Source organism: Carassius gibelio, chromosome A12 (genome assembly GCF_023724105.1).
Source record: "Carassius gibelio isolate Cgi1373 ecotype wild population from Czech Republic chromosome A12, carGib1.2-hapl.c, whole genome shotgun sequence".
NCBI lineage: Eukaryota > Metazoa > Chordata > Actinopteri > Cypriniformes > Cyprinidae > Carassius > Carassius gibelio.
Window position 1 is genome coordinate 4,608,283 of NC_068382.1, and position 20,241 is coordinate 4,628,523.

Consider the following 20,241-nt stretch of genomic DNA (forward strand, 5'->3'; position numbering starts at 1 on the left):
CGCCACCGCGTGCAGTGTGAACGCTGGAATCCGTTAACATGGGTGTGCATCAAGAAGAAAGACAGATCACGTGCCTTAATGCTTTCATAAAGCAGCTGCTGAATAAAAAAGATTACAGATGCAAATTTTCTTTTAACATTCATGAAGTGGCATACTTCCACTAGAAGATATACAGTAACAGTGGCCTTTCTCAGTGCTGCACAGAGAGATCCACAGTAGCTGGTTTCATGTCAGTAGGTGTAAATATGTAGTGTATTTAAGTACGACTGGAATGCTGTACTGACCAATCAGCACCCAGGACCAAAACTATCAATTTCATAATGTGCAGTATATACAGGATTAAAGTAAAGTTTTAAGAAATATGTTAAAATTGTCATGGGCACATCATCTCTTCAGGTAATAGTGCAGTGGTTTAAAATGGCAAATGTATTTATATAATTCAGATTTATTAATTTATTTTCTTAAAAATATAAAGACCAAAGACTGCATTGCACTAAAAAAAGACCAAGGCAGCACTGACTCAGAAAGTTTATGACCACAAATGACACTGGATGTACTTAACAATATACATGGTGATACTGTTTGTCAGGGTTTGGTAACAGTTACTGGCTCTTGTGCTGGCAGACAGCAGTGCCACGTCTCTGTAATTCCTCCCCGGACTCTCTGGTTCAGGTTCTGCTTAGTCACTGCCGCATTGTGAATAATTTATATAAAGTAACGGTCTCATATTCTTTTCAGCTTGACTTTCATGCCAGGCGTGAGTCAATTTTGGTCTCTTGTCCCCACTGAGAATTCCATGTCAGAATTCCTCTTCATATTTACAATTATATAAGAGAACAGACGTGGGAACGGTTTAAGCTGTTTATGTAAATATGCTATAGGGTCGTTACAGAGACCACCTTGTTTGTCTGGTTATTTTTGGACAGAAGTCACTTTCAAACGCATTACAGATTATTTACGATGTCAAAAGGCTCTCAATGTATCCCATCTTTGGAAAACCAAATCTGCCATAGTTTCTGCACTTAACCTGTTCTTTCTCAGGGTTGCTCACTGCGCTTTTCGATCCAATCTGATTTCTTGTTTTCTTATTCCCACCAAATTCCTCAAATCAGAGAGAACATTGCAGCCTAAACCAACAACATTTCACATTCCAAAAGCAGTTTGATGGACTTGATGACCTTGTTTTAGACCGCATGTTGGATGTAATGCACTTAGACCTGTATCTTGCATCTGCATTGAAGCAGCCAACAGTATGCATTATGTCTGTTGCAGTATTCCTTACAGTATTCATTCAGGCTGCATTCATAAGCACTGAGAGACTTTGTAGCAGCGTCACAGAAGCAGCACTGTAAGTATAGTTAACTGCTTCACCTATTTTTGCTGTGCGTAGCACATTAACTGTGATGGATGTCCAAGAATCATGGCCCTGCTGCTGCTATAACTTGCTCCAGATGCAGGACGTGTGAGACAGACCTAACCTTGGATGAGAAAAGCATATCCTACAGAGATGCAGAGGAAAACAGATGCCAGTAGAGCATGTTACTCTTTGAGTTCCAGTTTGTGTCACGTAAATGTTATAGACAGGTCTCGACAGGCCACATCAGGGTGAGAGAGGTGAGGGGAAATATCTGGTAAGGATGACTAACAACACTGAGTCAACTGCATTCAGATCTGGTTCTTGATCCTTCTGAAACATCAGTGTACGTGGGGGAATGTTTAAGAGAATGTGCATATCTACTGTCTATAAGATCTGGGTCACAATGCAAGCTTTGGCAAGAGGAAGTGTGTGTCGGAATACATTTCCACTCTAGGTCTGTGAATACAGAGCTGTCTTTATTTAACAGCTGTTCTTTTGTTCACCAAACACATTGCTCGTAGATGAAATAGACATATCTATTAGATGGTTGTTAGTGAATTCATGCCAGTTCTGGTTTACGGATTTCTTCAATATCAATGATGCATTGTTGCACTCAAGAATCACGAACGTGCAAAACATTAATTATTCAAATTAACTGAGAAAAAATATGCAATTGAATGCAGTTGCTGATATTTATATGGCCAAAAGTACACGTAGAATGACAGACTACTTACATAAAATGCATAGAAATATCAGTTGCCACTATATATTTCCCAATGTCTTTGGTTGGTTTTTAAATGTGTAGTATTATGATTATGATTATAAAACTAAAACTTAATAATGATGATCAGAACACCTTTACAACCACTTTGCAACTCTCAGCCAAACAAACACCTTAGTATTCTTGAATTTTCAATATGGAGGCTTGAGTAAAATAAATCCAAATAAAATTGCCAGTTGATAATAATCTGGTCTTTATTTGACACTTGAATTCAACCTTTACTCTATACTGCATATGCACATTGGCTGGACCAGCCTGAAATATGTGTAACTTAAGAGTTTACCATTATATGTCAGATTTGATTGCTGACTAGAATTCTATTCCTTGAAATACGGAATGGAAATATAAGTTTGGAACCTGTACTTGCATATGTTCCACTAATGGAATGGATGGCCACTAAGTGAATTGATCTGCCTTGAAAGGGATTTTGATAGAATTTAAAGATGGATTATGGATACCAATGAATCTCAGACTGCCACAGAAATATAAAATCTACATTTTGAATTGTTGTTGGTGTAGAAAAAACCCTGAGCTACAAGTCTGGGCCCTTGTTTTTTAATTAAGATAAAAACCACTCCCACTCCTATTAATTAAAAGTCATTGCATTGTAGTTAATTCTCAGAAAAGATCTCAGATCTATCCATTTTATTGTATTATAGCATCACATTTAAAGTGTGGACCAATTGTTCTGTCTGGAATTCCCCTTAAAATTAATTTGGAAAGCCCTGATTGCAAGATTCCAGTCAATAACAATATATTAATGTCAATGCACTGAAAAGATCATCTGAAGATTATCATTGCTCATTTGCAACACCAACATGCTACCCTGGTACTGTTATACCTTATGTTCTTCACAGATGTAAACAGGCCCCATTAGTGGAAATCTGAATTTGAGGACACATGTCTCATAAAATCTGGGTCAGGAATTGGTTAAGATCCGTGTAGTGCAGAAGTCTTGCTCGGACACATCTTCCTGACTCATCAGAGCAATGAAAGCGAGCCCTTCAAAGTCTCACTGTTGACATTCAGTTGCTCATACAAATGAGGGTAAATATTTCTTGGGTAAACTGCAGCTGGATTGAATTATTTTTGTGTGTTTACTTTTCCCGTGGTTAATGCATACCGCAAAGCTAGTCTGCGAACATCAGTGCTGGCGGTTTTGCACTCAAAGCTGATCGATGCCAGTTCAAAGACATACAAGGAGTCTTGGCATCCTTTGGGGAGTGTTTGGGAGACGAAGTCTGGCAGACATGCAGTCATCATTCATCCTTGGTTGTTTCAGCACATATTTGAAAGGGTTTGGTCTTGTCTTCCAAGAAAGCAGTCTTGCTGAGTTCTTCCATGAAGGGGCAAGGCACCAAAATTGGGTCAGACCCCTTATTGCAAAGACAAATATTTCTGCCATTCAGAGTGATAAATTCTGACATCTATTGTATTAGAGTGATGCCTGGCTTTTCATTTAAATTGATAAAGTGATGCTAAATGCTAATATTTGGGAAAAACAGTCTGTCCATATACAGTCAGAAATTTCTAAACTGTGAGTTTGACCCACTCAAGGATGACTGTGACTTTGGAAACACCAGCCCAATGGGATCTGATTTACGGTTGCTGAGAAACAGGAAGAGCCAGTCGAAGATTCCTGTTCTTTTTGGCAGAACATGGGAGTTTTAAAGGGCTCAGCTGGGATTGATTTGCTCTAGATGGAAGTTTTGCTCTCAATCCATATCATGTGTCCTTTGACTCAAAATCCTTTTCAAAACAATTGAATTATTTACAGAAAGGTTGTCTCATCCAATATGTGTTTATGCATGTAGTTTGGATCAGGAGAGGATATTGCATAGTTGTTTTTAGCCATTTTTTAACCAATATAACCATTGAGGCCATGCTAAAATGATGTTTTTTCAGATCGCACTAAGACAGGAAGAATGCCATTACAATAACATCCATACAATATGGATGGTTATCCCATCATCTTTATGGGTGGGCTGAGAGAACTTCTTCAACATTGAAAACAAGTAGTCTTATATCCCCAGGATGCTTTCAAACAGCATATACTTGGTCATATACAGCTATGGTTCAAGGCAAATAGCTTTAAGGACCCCATGAAATCAAACGTTTTATGGAAATTTAGTATGGAATTGAACTGGCTTAGAACACATTTGCTACTGCTAAGGGGCAGTACTGTTAAATCACATTTAGTGGTAAAGGAAGATGTACAGACCCAAAATAAGAATGAAAAAAATAATTTTGATATGTCAGTTTCTCTGTATCCTCATTTATGCATTTGGCAGATGCTTTTATTCAATTTATTGTACTTATATTTGGCGAACTGTAATAATTCCAATTAGATCTAGGTCATGTTTGACAGTTGTGTCCAGAATGTTAACACAGTACAAGGGTTAAAGAAAACAATCTTGTATTTAGATATGCAGCATTTCCCAGTAACCCCTTTCTAAATGGAACATCTTGAGTCTGCTGAGCAAACTGAGTCATGGGCTAAAGTTTCAGCTTTGATACTCAAGAGAAAAACATCAGTTCAGATTGGACCTACATGGAGGCAGAGTTGTCAGAAATCAGGCCAGTTGTTTTGCCCTGTGGAAACAGTCCTGTAAAATCTGACTCATCAGTTGGGATAATTCATCTCTGTGGATCTGGCAGGGGTTGTTCGTTTTCTTTTCTCAGAGCATTTTCTAAATTCACTTCAATGATCCACTTGTAAAGAGATTAGAGGGATTTAATGAAAAAGTCGTCAAATCCGCTTCCACTCTTACAGACAGCAGAAGCTGATTAAATTACCCGTTAGGATGATCAGTGAACATTATGTTTTGGTTAGCTGATTGATGGGAAATTAAACTAAAATAATATTGCTTGTCAAACACTTCAAATGGAATATTTGGATTTAAAAAAATCAACAGAAAAACAATAAATAAAATACAATAATTGAAATAAATGAATAATATAATGTAAATTATATATAGATATTCAATATAAAATATAATGAATGAAATCCAATGCATGTAAAGAGTAAATAAATGATAATAAATTGTATGCCTCTAGATGAATTGTAGCTATTATTATGCAAGTTAAATAATTTTTTTTTATTCAAACAATATATTAGTCTCAAAGTTTCTAAAATCTAATGCTTGTATAAAATTCTATATAAATATTAAATGTAAAAAATAATGAATAAAATACTTAAAAATTCAATATAATACATGTAAATATTAATATAAATTGTACACATCAAACAGAATTGTAGATATTATTAAGGGAGTAAAACTTAAATTTTTAGACTAGAAATGTTTTGTTTATTCAAACATTATATTATTGTCAAAATATGCAGAGTTGTTTGCCTATACTATATAAAATACTTTATAAATATAAAAATAAGGAATAAATTGCAATAAATGTAAAACAATAAATGATACAGTCATATTTACATAATGATTTAATATTTTATACATTTAAATGATAAAAAATAGACATGATTCTACACCTTCTTGACACATTCCAAATCTCTGAATTTCACAAGGAGCCCTTGACCGTCATTTGCTGTCCCCATATGACCCCCTGATCACCTTTCACCAGTTTGCGCAGTTCAGCTCTTCATCTGGTACAATCAGAACTAAATGTCATTGTCCAATACTTTTTGAGGACCACTCATCAAAGAGTAAAGTGTCAGATTTTAAGCTGATTGAGAAATTCAAGTCCTGACTGCTTAGTCCTGACCGTTTAAGAGCAATGAGGAACAAATCCTCATCATTAAAGTCCCCATCAAATGATTTAATGAATATTGTTTTATTTTCTTCACTGACCAATTTTCCTTTGAAACAGTAAGTTAGAAGTATGAGCGCTGTTACAAGACTATTACTTTAGGGGGATGACACAACTTCTCTTTCTGTTTTGCACTGGTGCAATAAAGTGAAGATCAAAGGAGTCAAATGATGCCTTTCGAAAACAATTCAAACGGTTGCAGTATCAGAGAAACTAGAGAAGGGATACATTTAATGAATTGAATTGAATTGAAATGTATGTGTCCCTGGACCACAAAACCAGTCACAAGGGTAAATTTGTCAAAATTGAGATTTTATACCTGTATGTCTAGATAAGCTTTCCATTGTTGTATGTATGGTTTGTTAGGATAGGACAATATTTGCCCGAGATACAGCTATTTAAAAAAATTGGAATCTAAGTGTGCAAAAAAATCTAAATATTGAGAAAATCATCTTTAAATTTGTCCAAATTAAGTTCTTAGCAATGCAAATTACTAATCAAAAATGAAGTTTTAATACATTTACAGTAGGAAATGTACAAAATGTCTTCATGGAACATGATCTTTACTTGATATCCTAATGATTTTGACCCATACAATGTATTTTTTGCTATTGCTACAAATATACCCCAGTGACTTAAAACTGGTTTTGTGGTCCAGGGTCACATATGTTGTTTTAAAAACAACCGCACGTGTATTTTGAAGACTAAACTTAGCAAAAATAACTAATTTGGTGCAGGATGCAAGCCAGCTGCCTTTGAGCATGATTGTAGGCTGTCAGATGCAGTTGGAGGTTGTGGGATTGAGTGAAGGGATAGAACAGTAGTGTGTTATCTTTAGCTAAATATTGTGCATCTACAAACAAGGCCGCCTAATGCTCAGCAAGCATTCTCCCATATTCCTTCCACTATGTTTTAAAAAATATGTGCTTGTTTCTCTTATCTGTCCTCCTGTATCCTCTGTTAGGGTTTCAGTTAGCCCTTAAGATACTTTTTTTTTTTTTTTTTTTTTTTTGTGGTATATGCTGCACACTTAATTTTTATTTTTGATTTGATTTGTTGTTAATTTAAATGTAAAAATATATATTTTTTTTATAATTTTACTTATCCATCATACTTCCCAAATTTGTTTTATCACCCGAACCCCTTAGGTGTGTAATATATACCTGAAGTACTCACTTTTCTTTTCCTTATGTTGTCCGGTATTGTTGGATGTTACCCTTGTGTGTGAGACTGTGACGAGTGGGGCGGGGCTGAGAGCCATGGGAACGGAACGAGTGGAGTGATTGGAAATGAGCGACACCAGCTCGACCCACCGGTCTCGAGTCCCACGGAGGAGATAGAAGGATATAAAACAGGAGCGACGACAGTGAAGGACGAGAGAGGACCAGGCCTGGATTTATTTAGCATTTTGATTTTGTCTGTTTTGTCTTTATTTTATTATTAAAGTCATTTTGATTGTCTGCCGGTTCCCGCATCCTTCTTCCCGTGATCATGGAGTTTTAACATTGTTACATTGGTGCCGAAACCTGGGAGGAAGGAGAGACGCTCTGCCGAAGATCCCTCGCCACTGGGGTGAACCCGCGGTGCCATCGAGCGGGCGTAGCAGTCTGGCTCCGTGGACGCTGGAGGCGGTGGGCTGGAGTGAGTTGCCGGCCACCCGCGATGTGAGGGGGCCGGAGCCTGCTGCCATCCGTGAAGGAATCCGGAAGAGCAGGGAACGGGGCTCCTGCCGGCTGCCCAAAACCGGAGGAGCCGTCACTGTCCACCGGGCGGCGGAGGAGTGTCGTGCCCAAGGGCCGTCCAGTGCCACCGCCAGGCAACGCAGAGAAGTTCTCCCAGCTGGTAGAGGGCCGAGCGGCAGTGCGCCTGGGAACCAAATTTATTTATTTTTTTCTCCTCTCTCCCCTCTCTCATCTCTGTCGCTCCTCATTCTTCCATCTCCTTTTCTCTCTTCTCGTCTGTCCTACCCCCAAGTTCCCTCAGGTCACCGTGAGTGGTCCCCCCCAGGGGGGGAGTAGAGCGCAGTCTCAGGAGTACCCCCCGTCCTGCGAAGGGGGTATGTGATGAGTGGGGCAGGGCCAAGAGCCGTGGGAACGGAGCGAGTCCCACGATAAAACAGGAGCGACGACAGTGAAGGACGAGAGAGGACCAGGCCTGGGATTTATTTTCTGTTTTGATTTTGTTTGTGCGTGGCAGTCGTCCATGAGGGGCTGCTGCGCTTTTTTGTGTTTACTTTGATTAAAGTCTTATTTGATTGTCCGTTGGTTCCTGCCTCCTTCTTCCCATTAAAGAACATTGTTACAGAGACCTTCTTCATCTTGTGGATTATCATTAAAAGGATTTGTTTCTATTATCTTCATCATGCCTTCATCATCCTTGCAGCAGTCGTGTGACAGAATACCAGACCAAAAATCAAGTGGCATTGTTTACCCCCTGATTATTTTCCATTTTTGAAAGTTTTACTTTTGTTAGCTATGACCCACCATCCCAAATTCAGGAGCAGGGGGATCTACCTCTTGAGTTCCACATGATGGTCTTTGTGGAGATCACCAACCGTACCAACCATAAGCTAGAGCTGGACTCAGATCGAAATATGGATTTATGTTGTGATTTGTCACCTCTTCTTCCATCATCCTGTGAATCTTCTATACCATCAGTCTGCCCCATCTGCCTGCCCTGTGCTATCTGTCTGTCTTGTCTCGACCATGGAGGTAGTTCCACTGTCCCTAGCGCTCCCGGTGTTGGGAGTGGCGCGAAAATTTTCACGTAATCGCGCTGCTCGTATGAGGATGTTTGCAAGGTACCAGCTGAAGTGCAGCAAGGACTTTGCAGTTTTTAGTTTTTATGCGTTTTGCACCTCTGCCGTAGACCAAAGCGACCCTTTCCCTGCCATGTTGGTTTTGGAGCGTCTAAAAACTGTGACGCAACGCGTCCTTTTCCGTGCTCCTGCACGGTTAGCGCTCACACTGCATGCGAACCGCGCCCGAGTCCAACTGAACCGTGCCCTGGCCCACCACTTCCTAGCGGGCCAGGGCCGGCCAATCGAGCCGCGCCCGGGCACGATTCGGAGCACTCACACTAATCAAACGAACCGCGCTTTGGTGGTCAAACGCACCCGGGCACGGTTCAAACTGGCTAGTGTGAGTACACCCTTAGTGTCACTCATTGGACGTTTCACTTTGAGGGCCCTCTCATACAGCCGGTGCAATGGGGCACAGGGCGAGACAGAAAAAAAGTTTTAGTGCTTTTTTTTACCAAGTTATTTAAATAGCAAATGCATTTGAGCCCATTTGTGCACCCATTGTTGTGCTGGTCTAAAAAAGCGGTGTGTTCATGTGCATTGTTGGTGCGTGATTAGCAGAAAGTTAGGAAGTAACATGGAGGACACATCCTCATCTAAACATCAGAAAGCTGTGGTCCGATTTAGGTCTCAGCAGCTGAGGTGTGTGGCTTTCTCATGTGGCTCTTAAGTCTTTCATTATCTGCAAGATCATCTATAAATGCTAAAACCACTTTAAAGGCCAAGACATTGCATCAAAATCAGCACATAGAGATAAAGGTAGAGTTATTTAGCCACAATGTCAGACTTCATGTTTAGAAAACCAACTGCTGAGCAGAAGAACCTCAAACCAGCTGTGTAGTATGGTGATGAAAGCTTTATGGGTGTCTTTTTCTGTCTTATGGTCAGTTCAGCTTGCCATACCACAGAGCACTTGAGGAAAATACACTCAATACATCTCTTACAAGAGATTATTCCTCCTCTATAGGAGAGAAACTCCTTATATAAAGAATCTCCCTACATACAAAATTTCAGTTGTGAGATGAACCAGATTAGCACAGCAATGAGAATAAATGGATATCAAATGGAAACTTTTGCTTTGGTCTCCTGAATCTCAGATATTTCTTCTGAAAAAAAAAAAAAAAAATATTTATTTGTTTGTTTTCTTGTGGGAAATTCTAAGATGTACAGAGGGGCTATTCATTCATTCATTCATTAATTCACTCATTCAACATGAATAGTTCACCCAAAATGAACATTTGCTGAAAATGTACTCACCACTATCTATCCATCTAAGATGTATTTGAGTTCATTTCTTCATCTAGGATAACCTAAGAATAAGTACATATTAGTTTTTGTGTTAACTATTCCTTTAATTAATTATTCTTAATATATATATATATTAATAGTTTTATTTATTTGATGAAATAAGTAACATAAAACTAATATAATTAAGTTAATTTCATTGGACATACTTGCTTCTTTAGAAAATCTATAGGCCTTACCATAATCCAGGTTTAAAAATATAACTTGAATTAAAGAATGGATAATGGCCGATGGTGTTAAAGTCTCATGCTGTATTTTATTTCATATTGCAGATGAAACTACCAGTGCTGCTGTTGGGTCGGTCAGCTGATCTGAGACCAGGCGAGTTTGTGGTCGCTATCGGCAGTCCGTTCTCCCTTCAGAACACAGTGACTACAGGCATCGTCAGCACCACCCAGAGAGGAGGCAAAGAGCTGGGCCTACGTAACTCTGACATGGACTACATCCAGACAGATGCCATCATCAATGTGAGCCCACACTGATAATCATACACTGCTTACAGTCATTGTTGCTGATACTCAACCATGATATTTAGATTTATTTAGTAATGGTAAATAATTTTGAATAAAACCGGTTAATTTAGATATTACCATTTTTAAATAAAAAAATTTCAGCATTTTCTGTGAAAGAGTTATTTCTACCTTGATTTCGACTATAAGGGGCCGTTCACACACGAGTCATGTGACAAAAACTAACCAATCAGCTTCATCCTTTCCCGTAACAATGTTGAAAGCTCAGCTAAGATGAAGGAACTGCTGATCATAGCTGTATATGGATTGGCATTTTGCTGAAATTTCCGCGTCTTTATGGAGAGAGCACGTCATTGTTGCTTAGCAAAGGCAGACGCCTCAGGGGCGCAACTGTCCGAGCACTTTGGAAAGAAAGAGAAAACGTCGTTTTTAGGCGCGATATGTGAATGGCCCCTTATGAGAGCGCATGCCGCGTGCCTACATTGGAAATAATGAACTTGCGCGCGCAAAAGACTCGATATGTGAACGGCCCCTAAAACGATACAATATGTGACTTGAATAAAATCAGTTTTTCAGTGGATAATTTACACACACCCACACACACACACAGGGGTGCTGCACAAAATCCCGGGCCCTATGCATAGGCAGTCCTAATGGGCCCCCCACCCCTTGAAAATATATATTTCAGACTTTTCGAGGGCCCTCTCTTCCTTTGGGGCCCTGGTAATCAGTACTGGTTTTACCCCCAGTCCGACACCCCCCCCCCCCACACACACACACACACACACACACATATATATATATATATATATATATATATATATATATATATATAATATTATTATTATTATTACTATTATTTTTGTATACACTGGAAAAAATGGTAACCTTAAAATAGTAAAATGTTTTTATTCAGGTCAAAAATAATTCAAAGGCTAAATCATGATAGAAATAACTATTTTACAGTGCACAAATATAATATAGTACTCTGATATGTAGCTTGATATTTACATTTAGATAAATAGATATGACAGTTGCATTATCAAGAGAAAAAACGAATCAGACATTTTTTCATAAACAAACTCTTTCTGTGTTTTAGTACGGTAATTCAGGAGGGCCCCTGGTGAACCTGGTAAGATTTTTGCTTTTTGTTATGATGTCCTCTTTGTACGTAAATACTGAAACCAGCTACAGTCTTATGTTTTTAGTGAGTTAACAGGAGTAACAGAATGCAGCCAGGGTTGATGTCTACAGCATGTCTTTATGAGCCTAGAAACATGTGTTGGCAGACCCTGTGTTAAGTCAGCCGTGATCGTAAACACATGTGTGCATGCATAATGATCAATGGCGGAAACATCCCATCGTGACAGGAAGACATCTGTGCATGCAGATGTGCGGTGTGTTTGTGTGAGTTCACATTTATACTTGTGTCTTCACTCTTGTGTCTGTTGCTGTAGGATGGTGAGGTGATAGGAATCAACACGCTGAAGGTGACAGCAGGAATATCCTTCGCTATTCCTTCTGACAAGATCCGACAATTCCTGGCTGAGTCTCACGACAGACAGGCTAAAGGTCAGGATTCAAATGTGCTAATCCCGAAACTCTTACACTGCTGATCAAAAGTTTGGAATAAATCAATAATAATTTTTTATAGTATCAATCAATAACTCTGTCATATTTGTTTTCAGGAAAAACAGCCACAAAGAAGAAGTATATCGGTGTAAGAATGATGACATTGACCCCAATGTGAGTCACAAATGCAGTGCATTTTCTTAATCCTGCAGTGTGTTTGTGATTATGGAAATAAAAATCATTTCAAATTGTATTATCCATTATACATATACATAGCAGAAGCTAGATTCAAGAAAACATGTCATTTATGTCTGTACTATGAATCTGTCACTCACAGACTTGCTAAAGAGCTAAAGGAAAAACAGAGTGACTTCCCAGATGTCACCTCTGGAGCGTATGTCATTGAAGTTATCCCGAAAACACCAGCTGAAGTGTAAGTAGCCCAGCACATGTAGCCATTAGAATTCCCCAGTTAACCAAGCATCTTCAACACGAAAAGTGGAGTCACATGCAAGAGTGAAATCAGGTGGTTGGAGGGATGGAAAAATAATAGAAATTTGTAAAAAAAAACAAAAAAAAAACAACAACAACAGAAAAACCTTAAATCAGATCATAATAACAAGTGCAGTTTTTCTTTCTTTTTGTTTTTGCCGCAGTCCAGCATTGTCACATTTGATGCTCTTTTAACCATATAGATGCTTTATTTGAATACATAGCGGTTTGAACGCTTTGACCTTTCCAAAATAGTCATCTTTCTGCTGAGGCTGCAGTGCTTTCTCTTTTTTTAAATTTCCCTTAGAAGTTAAGAGTTTTTATAGCTAAAATTAAATTTCATTGTGTGCGGGTGAACGTTGACTCACAAGTAGTCCACACAATTTTAGCTTATATGAGATTATGTTAGCAGTACATAAGTGGCCACTTCCTGTCATTGTGGTCAGCCAATTTAGAGCAAATTGAGTTGAATGCTGAAGCATACAGGATTTTTTTTTTTTTTTTTTTTTTTTGTAAATGTACATCCCTTACGAAAAAGAAGTTTATTCAAGTGTACTATAAGTATACTTCTTTTAAACTAAAAATAGGAAAGTATGCTTTTAGTTTACTTTTTATATACTCCTCGGAACTATACTTAAAATGACATTTAAGTATACTTGACTTAGACTTACAATAAGTTTAAATGTATTTGAGCTATACTTGTGCTCAACAACAAAGATCTGATCTCACCTTCATCATCCAGTCTGCCTGGAATTACATGAAGAATCGGAACAAACTAAGACAGAACAAATCCAGAAGAACTGTGGCAATGTCTACAAAACACTTGAAGAAACCCTCCTACAGAGCTACAATACTGTGAAAAGTTTTAAGCACTAGTGTAAACATGCTGTAAAGTGAGCATGCTTTCAAAAATAATGTCTTAAATACATTGTGTTTATCAATTAAAGCTGCGGTAGGTAACTTTTGACGCTCTAGCGGTTAATAAACAGAACTGCTTGCGTCTTGCGGAAGAACATCGTAGCCGGAACTACTTCTCTCTGTTTATGTCTATGAAGAATCACAAAGGTATTGGGTTACTCAGCCGCGGAACCCCCGAAGCAATCTAAAATAGTCTGAATATAAACACTTATTATAGGTGCACCCTAGTGATTTAGGACAGGCTAAAAACACGGTTTGGAAAATGGATTCATGGTGCTCTCGGTTATTATATACATTTTGTAAATCTTGAACACAAAAAAAGTTATGGAACGCAGCTCTGATTGGTTGTTTCTTACCCGGAGCGGTGTATTTCTAGGACCACTGGGAGGATCCAGAGGAGCTTGATTTTTTCACAGATTATCTGTCTCATATTCTACTCTCGGGAGTCTCGGGACATAATGACAGGTTTACAAAAGTTACCTACTGCAGCTTTAACTTCTATTAACTGAATCAAAAAGTGTGACCACCCTACGCGTGTAAATCAACTTTAGGTACACTTGCACATAGTTTTTCAGGTAGCTTTGCAGATAGTTTTTTGTGTTTGAAGTGTTTTGAAGATATCTCCACGGTTCTTCAGGATTTAGTCTGTTCTGTTTCTTTATGTTATTCCAGACAGACTGGATGATGGTGAGATCGGATCTCTGTGTGGAGCACTGGCTGTTGTCAGACTCCTTATGCACAACAAAATCTCATTAGATCATTACAATTAATGGCAAAAGGAATGTTTGGAAATGTGAACTGATATTTCCTACTGACACACTGCAGCAATATATACACTCTTAAAAATAAAGTTTTCAAAAGGGTGTTTTCTAAGTTAAAATGAGTCTTGTTTTAACTGCTTTCTGTTTTGGATGCTAGTGGCGGTCTGAAAGAGAGTGACGTCATAATCAGCATTAACGGTCAGAGGATTACATCAGCAAGTGACGTCAGTACAGCCATCAAGAAAGACGACAGTCTGAGAACAGTGGTACGACGTGGCAATGAAGACGTCATCCTCACAATCATTCCTGAGGAGATTGACCCTTGACCTCCCTCATGCTCACCTATGAGCTGGTTCTCAGACTTTTACTGAGTGTGTCCGGAGCCACACTCATTCTAGAAACTTAGTGAATACTTTCCAGTCCAACCATCATCCGACATGAATATCGTTCCCAGCTTAGAACATGAAAAGTCCTTTCTCACTTTCTCCCCATATCCCCCATGTTATTTTCTGTTTATTCATCAATAAACCATCTTAGAATGAGCCCTTTGTAAATAAATATCAGAATTTAGCACTGGCTAGTTCACTATAACACTCTGAAATTTATAGAATTTCTCTCTTCCAAAACCTAGTAAGCAGCCAAGGCAGGAAATTGTGATGAGCGGAATAATTCCATTCAAGATGGTGAAAAGAAGTTAAATGTTGATTATAATCTTATATTGTATTCATTACTGAAAACTATCTAGTAAAACAATTCAGTCTAATTAAAAGTAATTGTTTTACCCAATTTTATGTGTGCAATTTATTTGTATGAAAATTACGAAAATTAACCATGGTTTTGTCATATTATAACAATTTTTTTGGTGGCTTGATTGCCATTTTTATAACCATAGTTTACTACAAATACCATGGTTAGACTATGCTTCTTGTAGCAAAACCATGGTTTATATGTGGTTTAACTTCGATAACCGGGATTATTTTGGTCTTCGTAAAGGGTTACTCTGATAGCACATTTATACTGTGTAGATGTCTTTTTCATGTGCATTTTTCATCTTGTTTTTACTGTTATACGTCTGTCTCTAAAATGTTTCCTGTCAGAGATTAAAAAAGACAGAAATGTCTTTTAAGATGTTTATGGTTTAGAATATATGAAAACAGATGTCTTGGAGATATGTGTGCTATCTGGGTAGAGTAGTATGCTGTTAGCTTAGCAACATGCTAACGTTTAACTTCTGAAATAAGTGAGTCTCCTGTGAGTTAGATTACGTGCAGAGTTGCTGTCTATGTCGGTCATAAAAATCGGTTACATTTAAGGTTACATGGCAGCCGGTTCACTAGGTTTTGGAACAGAGCTTACAGTGTATTTCATCCTTATGTATACATCAGCAAGGTATCGAAAATTTGTCTCTATTCAGATTTCTTCATTTTTTTTTTTTTTTTTATATTTACACTCAGATCTCAGACTTGACGTTATTTGAAAATTATTGTGGGCCATTAGAGAATGACTGTTATCTTGGAATACCTATCTTCCTTAAATGTTTGTGTCTGTGTTTGTCAGACGGCAATTTCAGAAATGAAATTAAAGATGGTTAACGTTTTTAAACCGTTTCAGTGTCATACTGTTTGAATTCAGAAACATCAAGAACTTTTTCAAGGTCGATTAGAGTGATGCAATCCTAGATTTAACCAGCTCCTTGGCAAGAAAACAATCTAGCAGGGAATATTGAGGAAGTGAGAGTCCAGAACTGCTCTATTAAAGGGATAGTTCACCCAAAAATGAAAGTTTGATGTTTATCTGCATACCCCCAGGGCATCCAAGATGTTTTGTTTGACTTTGTTTCTTCAGGGGAACACAAACAAAATGGACCATTGACACTCCTAATTGAGTTTGTAGATAGAGTGGCAATGGTCTATTTGAGAGATAGGTGGCGGAAATGCACTTATATGTCTGGAACCCACCGTAAAGCAAGAAGAAGAAGAAGACATGTCATGCGCCGGCTGTTAAAAACACACTCATGACGCGCTTAGGACAGTTTGGACATTGCAGTGAATCAGAGGTAAAAAAACGATATAGATACTGTTCATTTTCATGTCTTTAAACATCAGTGTATTGTCACACGTTGCAGGGTTTAATTTGGTTTTGTTTGTGTATGTGTTTTTGACTATCAAAGCCATGATTCCTATTCACTTCCATTATATGACTAACAGACTGCAACTATTTGAGTTAAAAATCTTTGTGTTCTACTGAAGAAACAAAGTGACCTACATCTTGGATGCCCTGGGGGTAAGCAGATAAAAATCACATTTTCATTTTTTGGGTGAACTGTTCCTTTAACAATTCTAGAGAAGTTTATTAGAAGTTTTCATAGGGATTCTGCTGCGCAGCTGTGTCTGATCAAATCTTAACCAGTTTGTCATGTCAATACAGAAATTAATTGTAATATTTTCATGAATGGACGTCATGCTTGGCTTCATTTTAAGATAACATGTTTACTTCATAGCATTAATGATTCGTAATTTTTCATACATTACGTATCAGACTTATTATTCTTCAGTCTGCTTCACCTCACAAGCCTGAAACAGTGTGGACAGCAAAGGACACATAATAAACTCACTGAATTTGATAATACTGCTCTATAAGAGCTTTATTCAAATTCACACCACATCACTGAGCTCAGCGTTGGAGTTCTTCTAGAACATATGGGTCATATCTATAACAAATGATCTCAAAACCCACTTTAACATATTGTGTGAATATGTGTGAGAAACACGTAAACATTTTTTTTTTCTTTTACTGTGAACAATTAAATTAAGCTTGGTGGGTGTCAATAGGAAAACTGTTCCATGTCCACCAAAAGGTGTAGATCCACAAAAGTCCACCATATGCCTCTAAACATAAATTTATCATACCATCATAAATCTAAAAAGATTTATGATGGTACTTTCTTAATCATATACGTGTTCAAAAACACATTGAGCCTGGAGAATTTATATATATATATATATATATATATATATATATATATATATATATATATATATATATATATATATATATATATATATATATAGAAAGCTTTATAATACTTTCAGGATGACTTGTGATATGCTGCCCTCATTTGTTGATTTACTGGTGGCACAATGTGATGTGTTTACAAGCAGGAACACTAAAGAGTCCAGGCATTATGTAAAAAGGTACAAAAGTTTTACTCCATATTGTGATAATGTGCAAATTATACTCTCTAAAACAAATTGTACTCTGTATGTTCTTTTGGCAGATTAGTTGCACAAGCTGAGTCTAATCCACTGCATTGAATTAAATTCATAAGGTAAAATAGGGGAAGTTTTTCTTTTTCACTTTGCAGGATGACTTCTGGACTTGAGTTGCAGGGGGGCTTTGCATTCATTTCCTCTCATATTAGCTTCAATTTCTCTTGGAGACCACTGACTAAATCTTGGGTACATCTCAGGTCAGAGATTAAACAAAATGATTTTACTGACAATATGAAACATATTTGTTGTAAGTGCATTTGTCTGTGGGGACTATACTGTCAAATGTTTGACGGTTAAATAATTCTCAGAATTATTATGTCAAACATCTTAAAATCTCCCAATTTAAACATTACAGCCTTTCTTTTAAAGACATGACGACATGTCTGATTCATATTTGAGATTTTGGATGGTAATTATTTCTATCCTTTCAGTTACGAACATTATCTTGCAAACAAACAAAACCCTAATACAGCAATGAAAATTATTGTAATTAAAATAAGCAAAAAATAAATCAAATAAATTAAATGTATACAGAAAATACTACTATGATGTACCCTGCAATTTCAATATTTGTTTATGTAATCCCTTTTTTTATTATATAAATGACAATTTATTTGGTTTTAGAAACAAGAAATGAGAAAAATCAAATTTGGGTTCGTCAAATTTAATCTTCTATTAGATTTTCAACGGTTTTTTTTTTTATTATTATTATATGTTTGCCTAAAACGACAATTAAAATTTCGTTTTGCAAGAAAAAAAGCATCATACTATAAAGGATAATACAAGATAAAATAGCTGTCAGTTAAATAAAATAACTTTTTTTTTTCCTTTAGACAGTGTTCAAAAAGTAGAATGAAACAGTTATATTTTTTAGTAGAATTTAATGTAAAAAAAATGAAGTAATTTCAATTCATGTCTTAAAGGGGTCATATGATGCTACATGCACTTTTACAAGATGTTTGAACTGAAATGTGTGTTGGCAGTGTGTATACACAACCACCCTAAAATGATAAAAAGTTTTTGTTTTTATCTGCTTAAATCTTTACCCCTTTCACAAATCGAGCAGATATCAGATGCCTGTATCTGTGGCGTCATAAAAACAGGCCCCTCCCACAATAGTTTGATTGACAGTGGCGTTTCTGGGATGGTGTCTTACCTTAGTGAGCTGTCATCAGTCCACCATTGTTTCACAGCTGGAGTAGATGTAGACAAGAATGTCTCCTAAGTGATTGAGGTGTTCTGTTGTTTACTCCCGACATCTGAGCTGCTGAAGACGCAGTGGATTAACGTTACATTTGTTTCTGAAGAGAATGCCCCCCGAATATGTCTATGTTCGCGTGAATCATTTTGTGATCCAGCTTCACCTACAGAAGTGAGTGTACGTTTTTCTTTCCTAATTAGCAAGTTTCACAATGAATGCTGAAGTAAACAGTCCCTCACAGAGCAGCTTGGAAGAGAGGGGCGGGGTCAGTATAGCTCATTAACATTTAAAGGAAAATGCTAAAAAAAACTGTGTGCTCTGAAAAGAGCCGTTTTTGACAGGGGAAAAGGGTATTTTTTACACTATCATTGAGAAATTTTAACCGAACTATGTTACAGACGTTTCATTAAGACCCTAAAGAATCATATCAACTTGTGGAAAATGGGCACCCTATGTCCCCTTTAAGTTTGACGCTGCTATTTTGTCGCATCTTTTTTCCTCCTGCTGATAACTGACATAACTGTCCTCAACAATATTCATGAAAACCTGATTTTTATTTATACGCATTTATGTGTCAGGAAACTATGACTTTTTTTATTTATTTCTCACAATGTTATGGATTTATTTATGCTCTGCATTATTTTTTATATGCGTTTGATGTTAGCACATAGATCTACAGAGTAAGGATTATATCAAGCTGACTTTAAGGCTGTTTACTTGTGTTCAGTCCATAAGTGCTTGCATGAAGTGTGGTGGCAGCACATCTTTGTTGTTTCAGTTGGGCCAGTTTGACTCTGGTCCATGGGGATATTGGTGAGGGTATCTGCACAAAAATAGCTCTATTCATCATCGGTACCACCTCCACTGCTGACCCACTTCTCCGTGGTTACAAAACCCTTTCTGAAGTGGACGTCCCTCTCGGTCATAAGACAACAGCTCACTGAACAAATCTACTCAATGAACATCACTGTGGTGAAGACAGTAGACAAGCATGTTAATCTGCGTAGAGTCTCACATGACAAGTCCAGGGTCAAAATGCCAACATGGGAATGGTGGAAAGTTACTCAAAGGTGCTAATTTGTAGTGCTTTTGGTTAATTTCCTCACTGATTCATGCAGTTTGTTCATTCAGCTGTGTTTTCTTTGCTGCCCCTGAGTGATGCAGCTCTGCTTCATGTTTGATGGGTGACTACCAAAAATAGCAAGTTCATGTTCATAGGATGCATGTGAGAGTTGTAAAAAAGGTAGACGTGGTTTTCCCCAATGCAGGCTTTAAGAAAACTAAAATTTTATGAACTACTGAGAAAAGATGAGGTGAATAAGAGAGGTCAGAAGAACCATCTGAGGGAAAGTAGAGGTTTATAGACCTATCGCATTGGAGTTTTCGGGGATTATATGAATTTCAATAATGCAAAACATGTTTGTAATAAAATATACAATCGAAATCTATGAGGCAAGTGTACTTGGTTTAGAAGCAAAAAATATGAAACTTGTATTTTTCTCAAAATGCTAATTATAATTATTCTGTAAAAAAAAAAA

General features: G+C 37.4%; 1 protein-coding gene across 1 annotated transcript in view; it reads left to right on the forward strand.

Annotated features, from left to right (window-relative positions):
• The window catches only part of LOC128024926 (serine protease HTRA1B-like), a 33,277-nt gene extending 17,445 nt beyond the window's left edge, over positions 1-15,832 (forward strand). The window contains exons 4-9 of the mRNA XM_052610810.1: positions 10,290-10,484; positions 11,587-11,619; positions 11,945-12,059; positions 12,176-12,233; positions 12,397-12,492; positions 14,388-15,832. Of these exons, the coding sequence (XP_052466770.1) occupies positions 10,290-10,484; positions 11,587-11,619; positions 11,945-12,059; positions 12,176-12,233; positions 12,397-12,492; positions 14,388-14,556 (666 nt within the window). The 3' untranslated portion in view covers positions 14,557-15,832. The remainder of the gene's footprint in view (positions 1-10,289; positions 10,485-11,586; positions 11,620-11,944; positions 12,060-12,175; positions 12,234-12,396; positions 12,493-14,387) is intronic.
• Positions 15,833-20,241: the final 4,409 nt, after the last annotated feature.